At 36.4% G+C, this 19,992-nt stretch overlaps 1 protein-coding gene across 1 annotated transcript; it reads left to right on the plus strand.

Moving 5' to 3' along the window:
- Nucleotides 1–18,884: 18,884 nt before the first annotated feature.
- LOC104611376 (uncharacterized) lies at nt 18,885–19,784 on the plus strand. The gene has a single exon (XM_010278395.3). It carries the CDS (start codon nt 19,019–19,021, stop codon nt 19,229–19,231), a length of 213 nt encoding a protein of 70 aa, XP_010276697.1. The 5' UTR covers nt 18,885–19,018; the 3' UTR covers nt 19,232–19,784.
- The last annotated feature ends 208 nt before the right edge of the window (nt 19,785–19,992 follow it).

Raw genomic sequence — 19,992 nt, forward strand, 5'->3', positions numbered from 1 at the left:
TAAGACCTTAATGAGGTGTATATACATTAAATTAATATATTTTAATGGTTTTATGAAGAAATGTATTGTAATTAATTATAATTTCATTAAAAATCGTATGCTTAACTATAATTTATAAATTGTAATTTTTAAGTTTTAATGTTTTATGGGATGGAAAAAACCAAACTCTCCTATCCAACCATAAAACATGCATTGATACAACTTCTAAGTGAAAATATAATTAATAATTATTTATTATTTATTTCCAAAAATAATAAAAAATAAATAAACAATATATAATATATTCAGAAAATAGTTATTAAAGAAGAAATTTCAATTGCTTTGTGGATATGATAGATCATCCATAGAATTATAATATATTCAATCATTGTGATCAAATGATAAAATATAATTAATTAATTAATTTTTAATTGTAAAAAAATAAAAATTTAAAAAATAATTATTAAAAAAGAAATTTAAAGTGCTCTATGGATATGATAGATAAATCCATAGATCTAAAACATATTTAGTCTTTATAGGCAGAGAAAAAAAAAATTTCAAATTTTTTGTTAATTTATATTTTCCCCAAATATCTTCATGAAATTTCCATAAATCTACTAATAACACAAAAAAAAATTGTGATTTTGAATGTAAGAAATAAATTTATACATTCAAGAAAAAAAAGAAATCACAAGATATTATAAAAAATTGAAAAAATTTACCTATTTTTGTCATATTACTTCAAAATTTGAAAAATCTTCAAAAAAATTAACAATTCACACTTGTTTCTTGCAAATTTTTGCAAATCTAGCACTCTAGGAATGAGGTTTGGAGTTTTAGAGTCATTTAGGGGTGAAAGAAGGCTTATTTCAGGTAAAAGAAGTTTGCTTTCCCCCTTTATTTTTTTTAGTTTTTGGTTGTATCTTTTTCATCGATACGCTACCAATATGCCCCGATACACCCCCAGTATGCCCCGATACACCCTCGATACGCCCATGATACACCCCCGATACGGGTCCGATATGCATGAAAAAAGAAGAGAAGCCTGATTCCATGTGTATCCCGTATTTGTTTTTCAAAGATACGATATGATACGCCCCGTATCGGGCCTATCAAATCAAAATTTTAAACCTTGATATTAGATGAGATCCACTAATATGGCATGATATAGTCCAAAAGCAATACGTATAGTTCATGTGATATAAATCCAATTGTAACTTTCTTATGATTATCATGGATATGAATAAGGGAGTACTATATTGATACTACAATCCTTCGCCACTACTTTTGGTAGATAGCATGTAGACTTGTTCATGGGCCAGCCTGGCCTGATCCATTTTAAGTCGGGCATGGACATGACTTTGAGCCCATAGGCTTGGGCTTAGGCCCAACCTTTTATCAGGTTGGGCTTGGGCTTTCTCAAAAAAGCCCAGCCCGAGCCCAAGTCCAACTTATAATATATTATGTAATAAAAAACATATTTTATTTAATAAATATATATATACAATATTTTTTCTTTGTTCCTCTTATCTTTCTTCAAGTAATAGTGAGATCTTTTATTATTTGTTGGTTTTGAGGACTTTTAATATAAATAGAACACTTTTTATTGAACAAAAAAGAAGAAAGTGTTTTCAAATTTCTGACTAGGCTCAGGCTCAGGCTTGGGCTTAAGATATGAATGTATTCTATGACACAAAGGCAAAGCCCAGCCTGTAAACAGGTCTAACGGCGTGCTATGGTTTTATTGAGATGTTTATTGCAATGCTTTTGTTTGTGAATAGATCCAGATTCCACGGATTTTAGAAAGCACTAAAATCATGTCTTAGCAAAAAGTGAGCTTGTATTCAGCCACTATCAAAGAGACTAGCAAAAAGTGAACTTGTAGGTCAGTTCCAGCTCTTTTGTGCAATTTCCTCCCAATAGTATATTTTGATAAGCTAATCGTTGGATTATTCTCTTTTCTTTATGTGAAACATGTTTTGGAAATATTCATGTCTTCCAAGTACCGTTCAATGTCATAGAACCAAGGGTCGCCATCAATTACTATAGTAGACCAATCAATAGTGTAGTAGAAGGTTGGTTCTTCTTTTTCCTCTATCACAATTGGTCTAATGTGGCCTCCCTCAGGCATCTAGAACTGCAATCCTAAGGCTGTTACTGCATTAGCTAAGTGATTACTTCTCTGTCTATGTGATGGAAAGAGATATCTTCAAAATGGTGAGCCAAACTTTGCAGATGATCATGGTATGCCTTGAGTCTCTCATTCTTAATCTTCCATTTCTTGATTAGCCTGACTGATGATTTATAGGGAGTCACCATTGACCTTAATATTTTTGTCATCTAGCAATAGGGCTGCCTTCAGACCAGCAATGCATGCTTCATATTCTACCATGCTGTTGCTACAGGGGAATTTCAGCCTAAAGATGAGTAAGATCTACAACCCTTAAAGTGAGGCAAGGATAATTCCTATTCCCCTACTAGCCTCAATTATGGCACCATCAAAATACATCTTCCATCAACCACCTGACTACTTTGATTCCACTTCAAGGGTGAGGATGTCTTCATTAGGGAATTCAATCTTTAGTGGCTCATAATCTAGAAGGGAATGTTTTGCAAGATGCTCTACTATGGCTCAACCTTTGATGGTCTTTTATGTGACATAGGTAACGTCAAACTCCGATAGCAATAACTGTCACCTGGTTATCCTTCCTACAAAGGCTATCTTTTCAAACAAATATATTTTAGTGTGTCCAATTGTGCCAAGATTGATACCGAGTAAGAGAACATGTAGTGTCTAAGTGTTTGAGTGGGCCAGACCAAGGCAATACATGTCTTTTCTAAGGGTGAGTACTCTGCTTCTGACTCTGACAAATGCTTTCTAATGTAGTAGATGGCTCCCTCTTTCCTTCCTGTCTCATCATGTTGCCCTAATGCTCCCATTGAGGTGTATATGACTAAAACATAGTAAGTGGTCATCTTAGAACTAGTGGGACAAGAACTAGAGGGTTGAGTAGGTAATTAATTTTGTCTAATGTTGCCTAACATTCCTCAGTCCATTCCATGGGAAAATTCTTTCTAAACAACTTAAATATCAAATTGAATATTGAAGTTAACCAGGCAACGAACTGACTAAAGTATTGTATTCTGCCTAGGAATCCTCTTATCTCCTTCTCTATATTAGGAGGTGGTATTTCTAGAATTGCCTTGACTTTGGTAGAGTTACCTTCTATTCCCCTTTGACTAACAATGAAGCCTAAGTGTTTTCCAGAGGTTGCTCCAAACATACACTTATGGGATTCAGCCTTAACTTGAACTTCTTGAGTCTAGTGAAGAGTTTCTTGAGGTTGAAAATGAAGGGAAGGGAGATCCATCATATGGATGGCCGAACCATGTAGGGTGGCTGGGCAAATTTCAAGAATTTCTTTTCTCCCTTCCGGAAAATATATTCCTAATTTTAGAAAAACTTCATTTTCCAAGGATCGTTCTTGCACCAAACTGGACCAGATCGAAAACCAAAAGAAAGGGAGAGGAATACTTGATACGGAATCCACAGGTCTAACTCCCAAAGTAGGTGTTCAAGCTCAAAGAGGGTACCAAAACCCGCTTCCACTGGAAATGGCGCAACTTAAGATGAAGTAGGTTCGGAAATACAGTCCTTCAGCAAGAACTGCAACCTAACAGCTTGGATCAAACAAGGGAGGTGAGCACAAAATTAGATCTGATTTTTCTTGCAAAAATCAAAATCGGAACTGATCTCTATCAGTTCAAGAATGAAGGTCAAATTAGGGTTAGGGTGGCAAAAGCAAAAGGAAAGGGAGAACTGGCAATAGTGTGTGTAAACTTGGAGTAGTTCGCCCTCCTCCTTTTATATAGATCTTAAAGAGTTGATCTCCTAATCTAATTAGGAGTTTCCTAATCCAAATCTTTATTTGGATTTGAACTCTTTAAGTGGATAAGACTTATCCTCTAATCCTTATCTGCTAATCCAAACCCATATCGATACCCAAATTTGCCTACACTAATTAATCCAATTAATTTTTGTATGGCGTGGGACTCTAACATTGACCTCACAAAAGCCATATGGGTTCAGCCTAGCTTCTGTGACAAAGCTTGACCGAATTCATTGCTAAGTATAGTGAACCCCTGAGTCCATCAGTATGGGCTCTTAATGGGCCCAAGATTTACACTAAATGGTCCTTGAGTTCAACTATCTTATGATGGCCCAAGGACTATGGTCTTAGGTGAGATTATCCCATCAGGTATAAAACCCTAAATGGTCATACACTTAATCTCTCATCCCTTAAAGATCAAACACTACCCGACAAGAGAGGACCTCTCTCTCTACTACAAGGTACAGTATTGCACTCTCTACTCGAATGGATCCTAGGAATTAAAACCTTTGCATACCTTTTTCATAAAGCATAATATATGTATATATATTCATATAAATATATTTTACAAAACAAATCTCAAACACGGTTGAAATCGATTGCTGACAGTTTTGGTTTCTATCAGAGAGAGTGTAGTCCTGATCATTCACTTTGTCCGACAAATGGGCTGATTCTATCACTATGATCACCCACTTGAGTGAATTCTCAGACTACCCCAACATACCCAGGTTTTGACCCCTGAAGGATCTGACTAATTAGCATATCAAAGACAGCCTAATCCGACATCCAGTGCAGTACTATAATTGAGTCTACAGGTTAAGTGTAACTTTTCAGTTTTGCCCACCAGTCTCCAAGGTCCAGGGCATAACTAGAAAATGATCCGAGTTCAGTGTTTCAAGCAAACACACACTACATGTGCAACGGTTCTAACCCTAGCAACTGAGACAAGCTACCCCTATCGACTTGGCAGCACATTAGTGTCAACCTTGGCAGGATAAACCTCTCTAGGTCTATCCAATGGCTGTGAACATTCTAAACTAACACGAGTCTCATAAGTGTCCAGTTTAAGGGTAATTACATAGAAACACACCAAATATAACATGAATTAATTATGTACTTTTGTTCATTTACAATAAATGGATATGTACATCAATCTGATTGGAGGTAAGGGCATACATTGTCTAACAGCTCCCACTTGCACTTAGGTCCAATAGGGTACAAGCCAGAGTCCCATACTATGCACGTGTTTCTCAAACACTTTTTATGTCAATGGCTTAATCAATGGATTTGCCACATTCTCCACTGATGCTACTTTCTGAATCTGGACGTCCCTTCTACCAACAATCTCCCGTAGATCCAGTGTTGTCACACAATAGTGAAATGGGTGATATGGTAGGATTCCAAATTCTAGAATGAACAACTTCTTCCATTAGGCAGCTTCACTTATGACATTGTGCTTGACTTGGGTTGTGGACTATTTTCTTTCTACACAGGACTCCATCGTGAAGATGTAACCAGATGTAGACTTTCTATCATCTGGGTCTGACTGGAATTCGGCATCGGTATACCCTAGGATCTGTAATGAACTACCACCGAATACCAGACAAAACTCTTTTGTCCTTCGAAGGTATTTGAGTATGTTCTTTACATCTATCTAGTGCTCCTGTCCTAGGTTTGACTGGTATCTACTTACTACACTCACAGTCAGAGCAATGTTTGGCCAAGTGCACAACATGGCAAACATGATGCTTCCTATAGCTGAGGCATAGGGAACCTCTCTCATGCCCTCAATCTCCTCGAGAGTCTTGGGAGACATACCCGTGGAGAGAGGGACTCTGTGTTTGAAAGGGACAAATCCCTTCTTAGAGTTCTCCATGCTGTATCTTTTGACAATCTTGTCAATGTAAGTAGATTGAGATAATCCTATTATCTTTTTTTATCTATCTCTATAAAGTTGAAGTCCTAAGATGTAGGAGGCTTCTCCAAGATCTTTCATGGAGAATTGCTGCGAAAGCCATACTTTTACCGTAGTCAATATTCCTACATCATTCCCAATGAGTATAATGTCGTCTATATACAGAACTAAGAACATAACCTTATCTCCCACTGATTTGCTGTAAATACATGTCTTATCTAGATTTTGCTCAAAGTCAAACTGTTTGACGGTAGAGTCAAATCAAATGTTCCAACTTCTTGAAGTTTGCTTAAGTCCATAGATGGATCAATTAAGTTTACACACTAAGTGTTCCTGACCTGCAACAATGAAACCTTGCGGTTGCTGCATATAGATATCTTTAGTAAGATCACCATTCAGGAATGTAGTTTTGACATCCATTTGCCAAATCTCATAGTCATAGTGTGCTGCTAAAACTAGCAGGATCCGTATGGATTTAAGCATGACCACTGGCGAAAATGTTTCCTCATAATCAATTCCTTCTTTCTAAGTGTACCCCTTCGCTACAAGTCGAGCTTTATAGGTCTCAACCTTCCCATCAGGGCCCTTCTTCCTCTTGTAGATTTATTTGCAACCAATTGCTTTCACCCCAAAGAGTGGGTCTACGAGAGTCCAGACCTTATTGGTTTCCATTGAGTCCATCTCGGCTCTCATGGCATTTACCCACTTTAAGGAATCTATGTCCAACATAGCTTCTGTACAAATCAGGGGATCTTCCTCACTGATAGTGGCTTCCATCAAGTAACTTTCTTTATCATAGCCATAACGAACTAGATGCCTAGAAACCCGAGTAGATCTTCTTAGTTGGGTGTTATCTGGAGCCTGTGGGACATCTTCCACTACTTCTAGGCTCTCCTCATCAAGAACAATTTCCTGCGATGACTATCCAAGATGTAATCTTCTTCCAAGAAGTAGGCATTTCGATTACAAAACACCTTTCGCTCTCTTGGGTCATAGAATAAGTATCCTATAGAGCTTTTGGGGTAGCCTAAAAATAGGGAACGACTAGTCTTGGATTCCAATTTGTCAGCACTTATTCTTTTAACATGTGCTGGACAACCCCAAATCTTCAAGTGTCTTACACTTGGTTTCTTATCGGTCTAGAGCATATAGGGAGTCTTAGGAACGGATTTGGTTGGAACCCAGTTCAATACATATATCACAATCTCCAATACGTATCCTCAAAAGGATATAAGTAGTTCTGAGTGGACAAGAAGTGAACAGACCATATCTAATAAAGTCCGGTTTCTCCTCTCACACACACCATTTAATTGCGGTGTAGCAAGAGGAGACAACTGTGATACAATCCCATTGTCCTTTAAATAGCCCCTGAATTTGTTGGAGAGATATTCACCTCATCGATCTGATCAAAGTGCCTTGATTTGTCTCCTCAACTGTTTCTCAACCTCTTGTCTAAACTTCTTGAACTTTTCAAAGGATTCAGACTTATGTCTCATTAGGTACACGTAACTATACCGAGAATAATTGTTAGTGGAAGTTATAAAATAAATGTGCTGGTTACGTGTCCTAACATTCATGGGACCAAATACATCAGTATGTATCAGATCAAGTGTGCCTGTAGATCTTTCAGGCTTTCCCGCAAATGGTTGTTTCGTCATCTTACCTTGAAGGCAAGGTTCACAAGTCGGAAGATCTTCTATAGTTAGAAAATCCAAAGGACCATCCTTTACCAACCTTGTGATATGATCTATATTGATGTGGCCAAGTCGGTAATGCTACAGACATGTGGAATTTACCATATCACGTAATCTTTTCTTGGGGCTAATTTCCGATGTACTTTTGATTATGTTAGTTTCTAGAGAAGGATGGAGGATATAGAGACCATTCTCAAGTTCTCCGTAAGTGAGGAATTTGTTGTTCAGTTTAATAGTAATCGTATTACGAAACAAAAAAAAAATAACCATCCTTGCACAATTTTGAAATAAAAATCAAATTTCTTCTCAAATTTGGTACATAAAGACAATCTTTAAGTTTGACAATGCCTTCTCTAAAAGTTAATTCTATAGTTCCTATAGCTATTGATGCAACAATTGCAGAAGTCCCCAAGTAGAGTATCATCTCGTTGTCACTTAGCCTTTTTCTTTCTTTCAACCCCTGCAATGTGTTACATGCATGAGTAGAAGCCCCGGAGTCAATACACCAGGATGCAGAAGTGAACAACATATTGGTCTCTATGACAAGAGATTCGAAATTACCTTCTTTGTTCTTGGTTTCCAAATACTGAGGATAGTTCCTCTTCCAGTGCTCGATCTATTTACAAAAGTGACATGCATTCGATGCCTTGTCCTTCTTCTGCTTTTTCAGCTTGTTTGCTTTCTTCTGAGGCCTCTTCTTGTCCTTCCTCTTTCTCTTGCCTGACTTGCCACCTTCAACAAGCATAGCTATCGGCTTATCCTTCTTTATCAGTTCTTTGGACCTCTGCAACATATTGCTAAGTTCCTGAAAGCTAACTTTTAGCTTGTTCATGTTGTATTTCATGACAAGCTGATTGAAGGAGGGAGGCAGAGAGTTTAAGATTGCATAAGTTTTGGTGTCCTCATGTAACTGAGAACCAAGAGTTTCCAGTTCGTTAATATAACCCATCATTTTTAAACAATGGTCATGGACCTATTGGCTCTTGGACATCTGGGTGGTCATCAACAGTTTGAGGACCTTTTGATGGGTAGAATGATTTTACTCATCATACATTGTCTTTAGACTATCCAGGATGTCTTTAGAAACTTCGATCTTATCGAATTGCCTCTAAATAGCATTATCTAAAGATGCTATGATATAACACCAGGCAAGAAAAATTTTCTCCTCCCATTCCTAATACTCTTTTCTATGAGCCTCAGAAGCCCTATCACCTAGACATTCCGGAGCAGGGTTCTTAGCAACCTTGTCCAATTTCTCGGACGTTAGAACCAGGTTAAGGTTACGAAACCAGTCAGTATAATTGGGTCCCTTAAGCTTATTTTCATCCAACAACTTGGCAAATTGTCTGCTTGCCATTTCTGATAAAAGGCAACAGTGATTAGTCCACGACCTAAAATTGATTCATGTTAATTACATAGAAAGGTCTTTTATCTATGTTCCATCTCCATTTATTCTTCTCTAAGATTTCACTCCTATCTTAGTGACGAAGACACGATGCATGTCTCTAGAAATGTGGAAAATCACATAAGTGCATGGAGCCAACAGTTTTAGCTGCAAAACCCCACAACTTTCTGTGAAGGATCCTATCCACTCATTAAATGAGCTATCCCTTTGGCCTCTATTGGACAAGGTTCATTGTCATTTTAGGTTAAACCTTTCTATCTAGTAAGTGCTGACCCGTCATATCGTGGACCCCAAGGTACTGTGAAAGATTCTTCCATTTTAGTAAGCCACTCCCACATCGGTCTATGACGCACCTATCATCTCATGAAGCAATCCAGCCAATTGGACCAACAAATGGATAGCCCAATTTTATGGTGCATCTCCTCATTGCCGATTCAGCCCACCTTTATGCTAATGACGGAAGGCCTTTAGAGAATTCATCATATAAAATTCCCTATCACTTGCACTTATATTAACTGGAGAGAACAAATTAAAATGATCCCCAGGTTTGATTTAGGTCATACCAAAGTGGCTCCCATTGACTTTCATAAAGTCAGATTCAAATGGGCTCAAAATGGGCTAGGGTTCCTCCTGGGGAGGAATTGATCAGGGAGCCCATTGAGAAGGGAAATCATCCAGTGATTTGAGGGTACCATGGCAATCATGCGCATTCAGTCATGGTGTTTGCAAAAAGCCACATATGATTAAACATGGGCCAAGTACTTATGGCCCATGCGCGAATCACATTCAGCACATCACATACAACCACATCCACAAATTGACCAATCAAATAATAACTTGTAAATACCCTAATTAATTTAAGTTAACACACAATCAACCCATTAAGCCCATGCATTATCAAATAATAACATCTAGGTATATGGGCTAAATTGCAAAATGCAGTTTAGCCCATATAGCAGTTATGTTGTAAACTATGCCGATCTTGCTTTAACTTAGCAGAAATTAGGTCTTACAAGGGAGGGCTGAATTGTATCAGGTAATGGGCCATCAAACTCTTGGCCCATAACCGAATTTAAGTCTCTTAAAATGTTACCTATGGGGCTAAGATCATACCCCATCAAACCATGGGATCGGTCTAACCAGTTTGGACTAAATTGGGTCAATTCGGCCTAGGGTTTGGTGTCCAAAATATGTTACAATTTTCAAGATTTTGATCTGAATTAATTATCAGCCGAAATTGACATTCAACCACAGCAAAAAAAACACAAAACACAGGGCTTTAAGTGTGATGGTCCAAATCTAATCCAGACAAATTGCAAACCTGCAAGAAAAGAGTTAATCGCAGATTGTAGATTTCTTATCAACAAAAATCTTCTACTCCTCTGTGCGCTCCAGCAAGTCTTCCAATGTAAAAAAAAATAGAAAAGCCTAATTTTCTATTAATTACATCAGATCGAATCCTATACATTTCGTCTAAAAAAATTATTTACAAACCAAAATTGTATAGAATGAAATTGCAGGGTGCGCAAATCTTGGTGTCATTAAAGAATTTGATCTCCATCACACAAATTGCCCAATAATTCAAGAAATAGTGATAAAACCATTATAAAATTATTGCATAATAATAAAGATTTAATTTCAGATCAAAACGCCCAAAATCTAAGAATTGAATTCTTAGAAAACTGCTTATTTACGTGCCGATTTGGTCTGCTTCAGATCTGACCTAAATTTGGTTCAATACTTGAACCGGGCTCTAATACCACTGAAGGGAAGGGAGATCCATCATATGGATGGCCAAACCATGCAGGATGGTTTGGCGAAATTTCAAAAATTTCTTTTCTCCCTTCCGGGAATCGTATTCCTAGTTTTAAAAAAACTGCATTTTTCAAGGATCGTTCTTGCACCAAACTACACCAGATCTAAAACCAAAAGAAAGGGAGAGGATTACCTGATACGGAATCCAACGTCTAGCTCCCAAAGTAGGTGTTCATGCCCAAAGAGGGTACTAAAACCCGCTTCCACTGAAGATGGCGCAGCTTGAGATGAAGTAGGTTCAGCAATGCAGTCCTTCAGCAAGAACTACAATCCAATAGCTTGGATCAAGCAAGGGAGGTGAGCACGAAATTAGATCTGATTTTTCTTGCAAAAATCAGAATCAGAACTGATCTCTATCAGTTCAAGAATGGAGGTTGAATTAGGGTTAAGGTGGCAAGAGCAGAACGAGAGGGAGAACTAAGAGCAGTGTGTGCGAACTTGGAGCAGTTCATCCACCTCCTTTTATATAGATCTTAAAGAGTTGATCTCCTAATCTAATTAGGAGTTTCCTAATCCAAATCTTTATTTGGATTTGGACTCTTTAAGTGGATAAGACTTATCCTCTTATCCTTATCTGCTGATCCAAACGCATATCAATACCGAAATTCGCCCATATTGATTAATCCAATTAATCTTTGGGCTTTATGCCCATTAAGCAAGTGGCTCACGTCCCTTTATTAATTGCTGACTAACTTGGCTCTCTTTGTATGGCGTGGGACCCTAACATTGACCTCACAAAAGCCATATGGATTCAGCCTAGCTTCTATGACAAAGCCTGGCTGAATTCACTACTAAGCATAGTGAACCCCTGAGTCCATCATTATGGGCTCTTAATGGGCCCAAAATTTATACTAAATGGTCCTTGAGTCCAGCCATTTTATGAAGGCCCAAGGACTATGGTCTTAAATGACATTAGCCCATTAGGTATAAAAGCCCTAAATGGTCTTAGACTTATCCTCTCTGACCTTAATGATCAAACACTGCCTGACAAGAGAGGACCTCTCCTCCTGTAAGTTGTGATTAAGTTATTCATCTTGTCTAATTAGTAACGCAGATGAGTTCTTCACTTGTGACCAAGAAAAAGGTATGATACACTTCTAACCGTAAGCTTGATAAATACTTAATTCTCTATTTTCACTTTTTCTTTGTTTATTATAGTCATTGTTATTATCTGATTTTAATTACTTAATCTTCTTTTCCATTTTCCTTCTTATAATCACTTTTCTGCTCTAAATAGTGTAGTAGGATGGTGTAAGATTTAATTTGCCATGTGAGTTTTAAGAAGGAATGTTAATTAGGCTCAGTTTGGAAAGAGTATAAATGCAAATATGTACAATGAAAATACATATAAAATAATACAAAATATAAGGTTTTGCAATTTACATATTTGCATTTATACTCCTTTCAAACTGATCCTTAGATTTAATTTTCTTTCTCTTCCCCTCTCCCTCTCTCTCATTCGTAGTTATTTTCCCACCAAAAACTCTCGAGAAGTGTTCTTGGCTCTTCTCCTAAATTCTTGAACCCCAATTCCCAAGAATTTATCATACGATGGGCCCCCTTAGCCAACTGAAGACGAACTTCAGATATTGTTAGAATCTCTTTTGATCCTTTTTGTAGTTGAAGACATTATCAGCGTTCAGATTTTCTTGTTAAAATCTTTCTTCTCTATTAATGGGTTTTTCATTAGTTGCGTCAATTTCATATATTGGATATCAATATAGCAAACTGGTTAGAAAGTGTCGCGATTTGCTCTATCATCATATTGTCACACTTGTCATTAATTCCCTTTGCTTTAATCCACCATCCTCATCTCTCCTAATTGATCTTCTGTATTTTATTTTTACATCCCTGATATTTGATTCTTTTATTTACTACGTCATCTTACACTAGAGTATTATAGACATCCCACTTCACTAGTCCCATTGTCAAACTAATTGCATTCTCTAGCTTTCTTTCGTTCATTACTTAATTACTCCCTCAGCACAATTAGTTTTTTAAACGAAGAAGTACGTTGTAGACCTACAAAAGTTCAAAATGTCAAGTACTCCCATGGATTGGCATCAATTCCGAACTGACACTTACCCCAACTACACGCTGAGCCTAAAAATTCTGACACTGGGTTGAATCATCATTCTCCCTTTTTTAAATTAGGTGTATCGCATCATAAATAGCTTTGCTTTATGGGTGGAACCCATCTCTTGGCTTGGCTTAGTAATTCACTAGGAAATCCAATGCATTTAACAACCCACTACCCGTTCAATTGCTTTCCTTATGTCATTGTTATAGTTAGACCTGTTCATGGGCCGGGTAGCCCAATAGCCCGGCCCGTGCTCCAACTGAGCTTGGACATGTAGTTAGGCTCGCGGGCCTGACCTCGGGTCCAAAACACCAAGCTCGACTATGTTTTGGGCCGGGCTCGAGATTTGTCGAAAAAGTCCAACCTGACTAATTTATATAATATAAATATAATATTTATTATAATATATATTAATAATTTAATATATACAATTTTTATTTTTTTTCTTTATAATTTCTCTCTCTCTCTCTCTCTCTGTTCAGCCACTTCAGCAATAGCAGTGGCATGAACTTTAGACTTCAGGCTCAGGCCTAGGCCCGGGCTTCGGGCTTTTTATGAGGGACAGGCTCGGGCCCAAGTTGTAGGCCAGATGGTTAAGTCGGACCTTAAAAAAAATCTGTTAATTAAGAGTGAAAGCCCAGCCCAGCCCATGAACAGGTCTAGTTACAGCTTGAGTGACACTCTCTCCTTCCTATAATTGGCTCAATTAGCCTTTGTCACACCAGCTAGCCCCATGCATTGCTAAAACAAATTAGTAGTCAGCTCCCCTCTTGCACCAACAACAGGCATATAGCATAATAGAGGATAGCATGCACAGGTTCACCGGTTTAAAAATCTATTTCATTTAAAAAAATCATCATTTCTTGTATTATGCTCTTATTCACATAGTTTGATATTTAGATTTCTATTAACATAATCTTGATTTCTTTAGCAATTAATTATTGTTATAGTTTAATTCATTTGTTTTCAGCTTATTTGATTTATTAGAAATTCACAATTTTTATTGCTTAATCATTTTCTCTTTATTTAATGCTGATCCTTTCTCTTGTAATTAATGTTCCTTTGCTTGGTTGCTCAATTGAATGATTATGTTCCTCTCTTATTAAGTTAGTATTGGAAGTTTCATTTGTTTTTTGAGCTCAAGTATTAATAAATATTCCTTGGACTATTGGTGAAGTAATGCTAGTTTAACTAGAAGTGTGTGGGGTGCTTAACAACTTCTCGCACCATACCTTGGTCCCTGGACCCTAAGAATATAATCTCCATTGAGTTACTAGTCACCAAGAAAACAAATTGTTTTTCTTGCAAAACCCCGGGTTTTCCTAAATTCCCAATTCCCAAAAATTTAAGTGGCGACTCCATTACCACATTATTGAAATAATGAAAAATAGATTAAATAATTTAGAGGTGTTGAAGCTTTTGAGTAACAAAAATGTGTGATAATTGTCAAAAAAAATATTATTTTAATATATATAAAAAATAGAATAATATTTCAATTATTAATGTACTGATAACAAAAATGTTATTTCACTTATATCAATTAATAATTCTAGAAAACAATTTTCAAAATGATAATAATTTTTAATAATAGTTTTACAATCTTTATCTATATATATTATATATTTATATATACTAAAATTAATATTTATTGTATTTTTGTGATAAATATATTTTCAATAGTTATGTATAAACCTATCATTGATCTACATACCAACCACATGGGTTCAGCCTAGCCTTTGTTACAAGGCCTGGCCGAATTCACTACTGAATACAGTGAACCCCTGAGTCCATCACCATGGGCTCTTAATGGGCCCAACATTTACACTAAATGGTCATTGGGTCTAGCCATCTTATGAAGGCCCAAGGACTGTGGGCAGATGAAAGATTAGCCCATCAGGTATAACCCTCAATGGTCTTACACTTAACCTCTCAGCCCATAATGATCAAACACTGTCTGACAAGAGAGGACCTCTCCCTCAGCTGCAAGGTACAATGCTGCACTCTCTACTCACATGGATCCCGGGAATTAAAACCTTTTACAAACATTTTGAAACCATAATATATGTATATCTCTATATAAATATATTTTGTAAAAACAAATTTCAATGAATCAACTGCCAGCAGTTTAGGTTTCCATTAGAGAGAGTGCATCCCTGATCATTCATTTTGTTCGACAAAGGGGCTGATCTTATCACTATGATCACCCCACTTAGATGAATTCTTGGACTGTCCCAATATACCCAAGTTTTGACACTCTCTAAGGATCTCATTGATTGGCATATCAAAGACCGTCCAATCCAACACTTAATGCAGTATCATAATTGAGTATAGAGTCAGATGTAACATTCCAGTTTTGCCTATCTATCTCCAAGGTCCAGAGCAATACTAGAATTTTGGTTCCGTTCATGGTTTCAAGAAAACCCACACTGAATGTACCTTATGTCTCACCTTGGCAGCTGAGACAAGCCACCCCAACCAACTTGGCGGTACATCAGTGTCAGCCTTGGCAGGATAAATCTCCCCAACTCTATCCAACGGCTGTGAAGATTCTAAACTAACACGAGTCTCATATGTGCTTAGTTTAAGGGTATTACACAGAAACACACCATAATAATATGAATCAATTATATACTTTATTCATTTACAATAAATGTCAAAAAATGCATCAATCTGATTGGAGCTAAGGGCATAACTGTCTAACAATTATGTCCCATTAAAGTTGGCTCATCATTTTAAGGTTGCTAGTAAGTATGCATGTGCATTGCACATGGGAATTCTAGATCATGATAATAATAGTAATAATGTAACCAAAAATTTTCTAAAAAATTCATGTATTTTTAATTTTTTATATATATTTTTTCGTTTTTCACTATTAATCAGATGTAGATTGTAAAATCTAAGTCTAATTATGAAACACCTTATATTGGGCTTCAAAGTTTTGGGTATCATTGAAATCCTACCTACATGGTGGTCTTCTTTTTGTAATATTTTGTTTTCTTAGTGTATTTTTTTGTTCATTTATCAAAAAACTGTAAGATTTAAAGAGAGGGAATTGAATGATGTGAAAATTATAGTTCAAACTACATTTTAAACCTCACAATTAAATTTGAAAAATGGGTATTTTATCAAAATAAAAGCTCCACAATCTTATTCAAATTTTTAATAGTAGTGCAAATATGTAGTTATATATGTGTTCATTTTTTTTATTCCTATGTATGTAAAAATAATATTATTATGTACACTTTTTTTTATTTAATATGATAAATATATGATATTGCACATGTGCCCTTTTTTTGTTAAATTTATGTATTTTTTTTATTTTTGTGTTTTTATATTTTATTAATTTTTATTATTTAATTATGACATTAAAAGTTGACAAATCTAACCCAAAAGTTGAACTATTAATCTCCACTAAAAAGGAAAATAATTTCATTTTTGGTTAGTTTTAGATTATGTATTTCATTTTCATTATCAATAAAAATAATTCTTGTTTATTACACTTATTTTTTAATTTAATTAATAAAAATATCATAAATGTGTCCAATTTTTCTACACTTTTGTAGTTTTCTATTTAAAATTTTTATTATCTAACTATAACTTCATGGGTTGATCAATTTGATTCGGATGGTTAAATTGCTTAGTCATCACTTGGGTAAAGAATGACTTCATTCTAAGTAAGTTTTAAAAATATGGGTTTATATTATTAGAAGTATTGGACATAGATCTAATTAGTAGCATTTATTAGTGGATAAATAACTTAAATATAGAATTTAATAAAAGAGAATGTGAGTTAATACCTTAAATATAAGAATTAATAAGAGGGGATTAAATGAGGTGAAAAACATTAATTGAAATTACATTTTCAACCTTCATAATTTGAGATGGACTATACAACAAAATGTGGGCATTTTAGTCAAGAAAAGATCCACACCCTCATTCGGTTCATGCATCTAACTCATGAAAGGAATTATGCTGCATTTGGCATTCCTTATTTTAAGGACTTATCTACTGTTTGCAATTAAAATGCACCTATTAACATTGGGTTTTTAACAACAAAAAGGAGGTAACTCTTTAAAATAAGGAATGCCAAATGCAGCCTTAGTTTACATGAAAATGGAGTCTGGATCTCTTGCCCACACAAACTCTGCCCACGTTTATCGTAGTCACACAAGGAGAACATCTCAACCTCTGCATAGTATTATGCAGGGGGAGATGTTCCCAATTCACGGGATTAGTGTGCTATGGGTAGACATGGGCAGGAGATCCGGAGTCATGAAAATGGTGTCACAGTTGGTGCAACTATAAAAGAAAAAGGATAAATATAAATGGCTCAACCACTGGTCGAATTGTCGGCCTAGATTAACAAAAAAATGTTTATATCATACATTAGTAAACACTGCAAAAAAAATAAAATAAATAAATAAATTGACTACATATTAAAGACACAAGCATGGTTCAAAGGGATAATAGACTTGAAAACAAAACAAAAGAGTTACCTTTTGAAAATTGAGTTAGGACTTGAGACATCTCCTAGTGGCTTCAAAAGTGGCTTGATGTCCTAACTCTCAAGATTTATCATATCGGCGACCCTAAAATCCGATATGATATGCCTGATACACCCTGTTCTGTATACTTTGAACCTTGGATATAGGGAAATGGAGGCATGGCACCGAAGCTCAGTAAGTGCAGCCTTGGCGTGGTAAGACCAATGGACCTCATATGCACCCTACTGTATCCATCCTTTAGCCTTTGTTTGGGAGTGTTTATCTGATAAATAAGTGTTTAACAAATAAAAATTAGTGTTTAATAAGTGTTCATGAGTGTGACTCCAGATTTCCTGCCCACAAGAACTCTACCGACGTCTACTCACAACACATTACCTCCGTGCATTGGGAACATCCCCCCGTATTGCATAATACTATGTAGGAGGATGAGATGTTCCTCATGAATGACTGCAATGTTATGTGAATAGACATGAGCAGAGTTCTTGTGGGCAGGAGATCCTCACTCCATGAATGTTTGGTGAAAAGTCACTTATTTCAAATAGGGGTAATATAGGCATTTTCAAAGTGACATGACAACCAAGATCAACTCTAAAGGAAATAAATAAATAATAAACACTTAAAAATAAGTTCAAAATTTGGGCTTCTTAAATAAATGCTTATTTTCAAGAATAATCAGTTATTTGGACTTATTTCCCAAATGCAAACAAGTACTTATTTTGTGTGGTCCCAAGTCCCAACCCAAAATAATTGCTTATTCAAATAAGCACTCCCAAACATGGGCTTAGTCCTTTGCATTTTGAATAAATCACTTTGGCTCCTCAAGTGTGCATTGTGGGGACATCTCTTGTCACGAGGAAATATTCCCAATACATGCTAAAGTCCCATTTTATTTGTGAAAATAAAAGTCTGGAATCAAAATTGTAATAGATCATTTCAATTCCAACTGTTTGATTGGGCAAGAATCGAAATCCCATTTCCATTCCTGATGGAATGGTATTCTCCCTTTGAAATAATAGCCATTATCTCCCTCGCCATTGGAAATGAGATCACATTTCAACTGACTTCAATTCCTCTCCATTTCCTGTCTGAAACAAAAGACACTAAAAATAAACTACTCGGCCGATTCCAATTTGGGGTCGGGTGTGGGATGCTATTAATTTGTGGGGACCGGGGAGCCAGTCCTGACTCGTGAATCATGATTGTATGCCGTGCTCAGTCAGACTTTACGGTTTTTACTTTCAAGAAAATCATATCCCCGAGGTGGGGCCACAATAATACATCGAAGGCAATGGTTCACGCTTTTAGCCCTGCACACTAGAACCGTGTGTCCGTGTCGCAGCAGAGCAGAAGTGAACTCTAATCTGAAATAGGTAAGTAGGTAACACTTAAAAAATAAAAATAAAAATAAAAAATAATTATAGATGCCCGGAATATTCCGGACTTTCCATTTCTTTCTCTGACGGTACAGACTACAGAGTAATCGCAAAAAGATTTAGCTAAATATAGGGAAAACGTTTTCACTGTTTTCACTGTAAATTAAAGAAACACTGTCAAAAGTAGTAGGACAGCAAATCAGAAAGATCGTTGTCGATCCAATTAAATCTGCTCTACTCCCTATAAATACTTGGCGAAAGCCTTGAATCCAATTCAGCCAAAGACCAAAATCCAATCCCAAATTCTACAAACAAAGATCTCATCGCCAAGATCTCTTCAGAGCGACCCCAGAAAGGAACGGATGTGCTTGGTGGCTGTGTGCGATAAACAAGAGAAGGTGTTGCAGACACAGACAGCTCCCGGTGAGTGTCCGTATTGTGGAGGAAAGGTGAAAGCCGTGGACGTTGAAAGCCAATGGAGGCTGTGTTTACTGCCTCTTTGCTTTAATCCCAAGAGGAAGTTCTTCTGCAACATGTGCAACAGACGCTTGGTTATCTACCATGGGGAAGGTTGAATTGAGGGAAACATGATCAGGTCGTTGACAGGACTGAAATGCATCTGCTGGTTTAGTTTTTGCTGGCTGAAGACATTAATATGTGAAGTGAGTTCTTATTGGGTATCCCAATTCAAGGCTCCAGATTGTTGAATCTGATCAGAACCGAGAAGAGATGATAACCCAGATGATTTTTTCTTAATTTCCGCCTCTTATTCACTATGTATCAGTGAAGAGGAAGAAGAAGCTTTCTTTTGGTTGCTGCTGCTTTTCTTTAAGGAATAGATGGGTGCCGTTGATGAGCTGCTTCAGTTTGCTACTTCCATTCCATCTCTTTCTTTCAGTCTCTGTGGAATAGAGGGCTTTAAATTGTTATATCTGCATTTTAATTCTTTCCATCTTTCTCATTACTCTTAACAAAGTCTGCACTGAATCAAGGAGCAGCCATTTGTGGAAATCGTTTGAGGTTCGAGGGTATAGATAAAATGGGTTCGTGAAACCCATTTGACTTCTGCTTTTCTAATCTCTTTCTCAGTAAATCTTACCAAAATAATGCATGAAAATTAAGATTTCATATGTTCCATTTACTAATGTTACGTTGCCAATGCAATATTACATATAAATTTGTTTCCAGTAATTGAAATTAAATAAGAAATTTGTAACAGTTGGCATTTGCTACCCACTTGCTTTATTGATTGGGAAGATTTCGATTTGCAGAGAGTTCTATCTTCCATAGTTATCCATTGAAAGCTAAAACAAGTTTAGGTTAATCGACTTAAGGG

This window comes from Nelumbo nucifera, chromosome 8 (assembly GCF_055504915.1).
Source record: "Nelumbo nucifera cultivar China Antique chromosome 8, China Antique-T2T, whole genome shotgun sequence".
Classification (NCBI taxonomy): Eukaryota; Viridiplantae; Streptophyta; class Magnoliopsida; order Proteales; family Nelumbonaceae; genus Nelumbo; species Nelumbo nucifera.

Excerpts from the sequence above, each read along its gene's own strand:
- LOC104611376 (XM_010278395.3), top strand. The coding sequence starts at position 19,019 with ATGTGCTTGGTGGCTGTGTGCGATAAACAAGAGAAGGTGTTGCAGACA.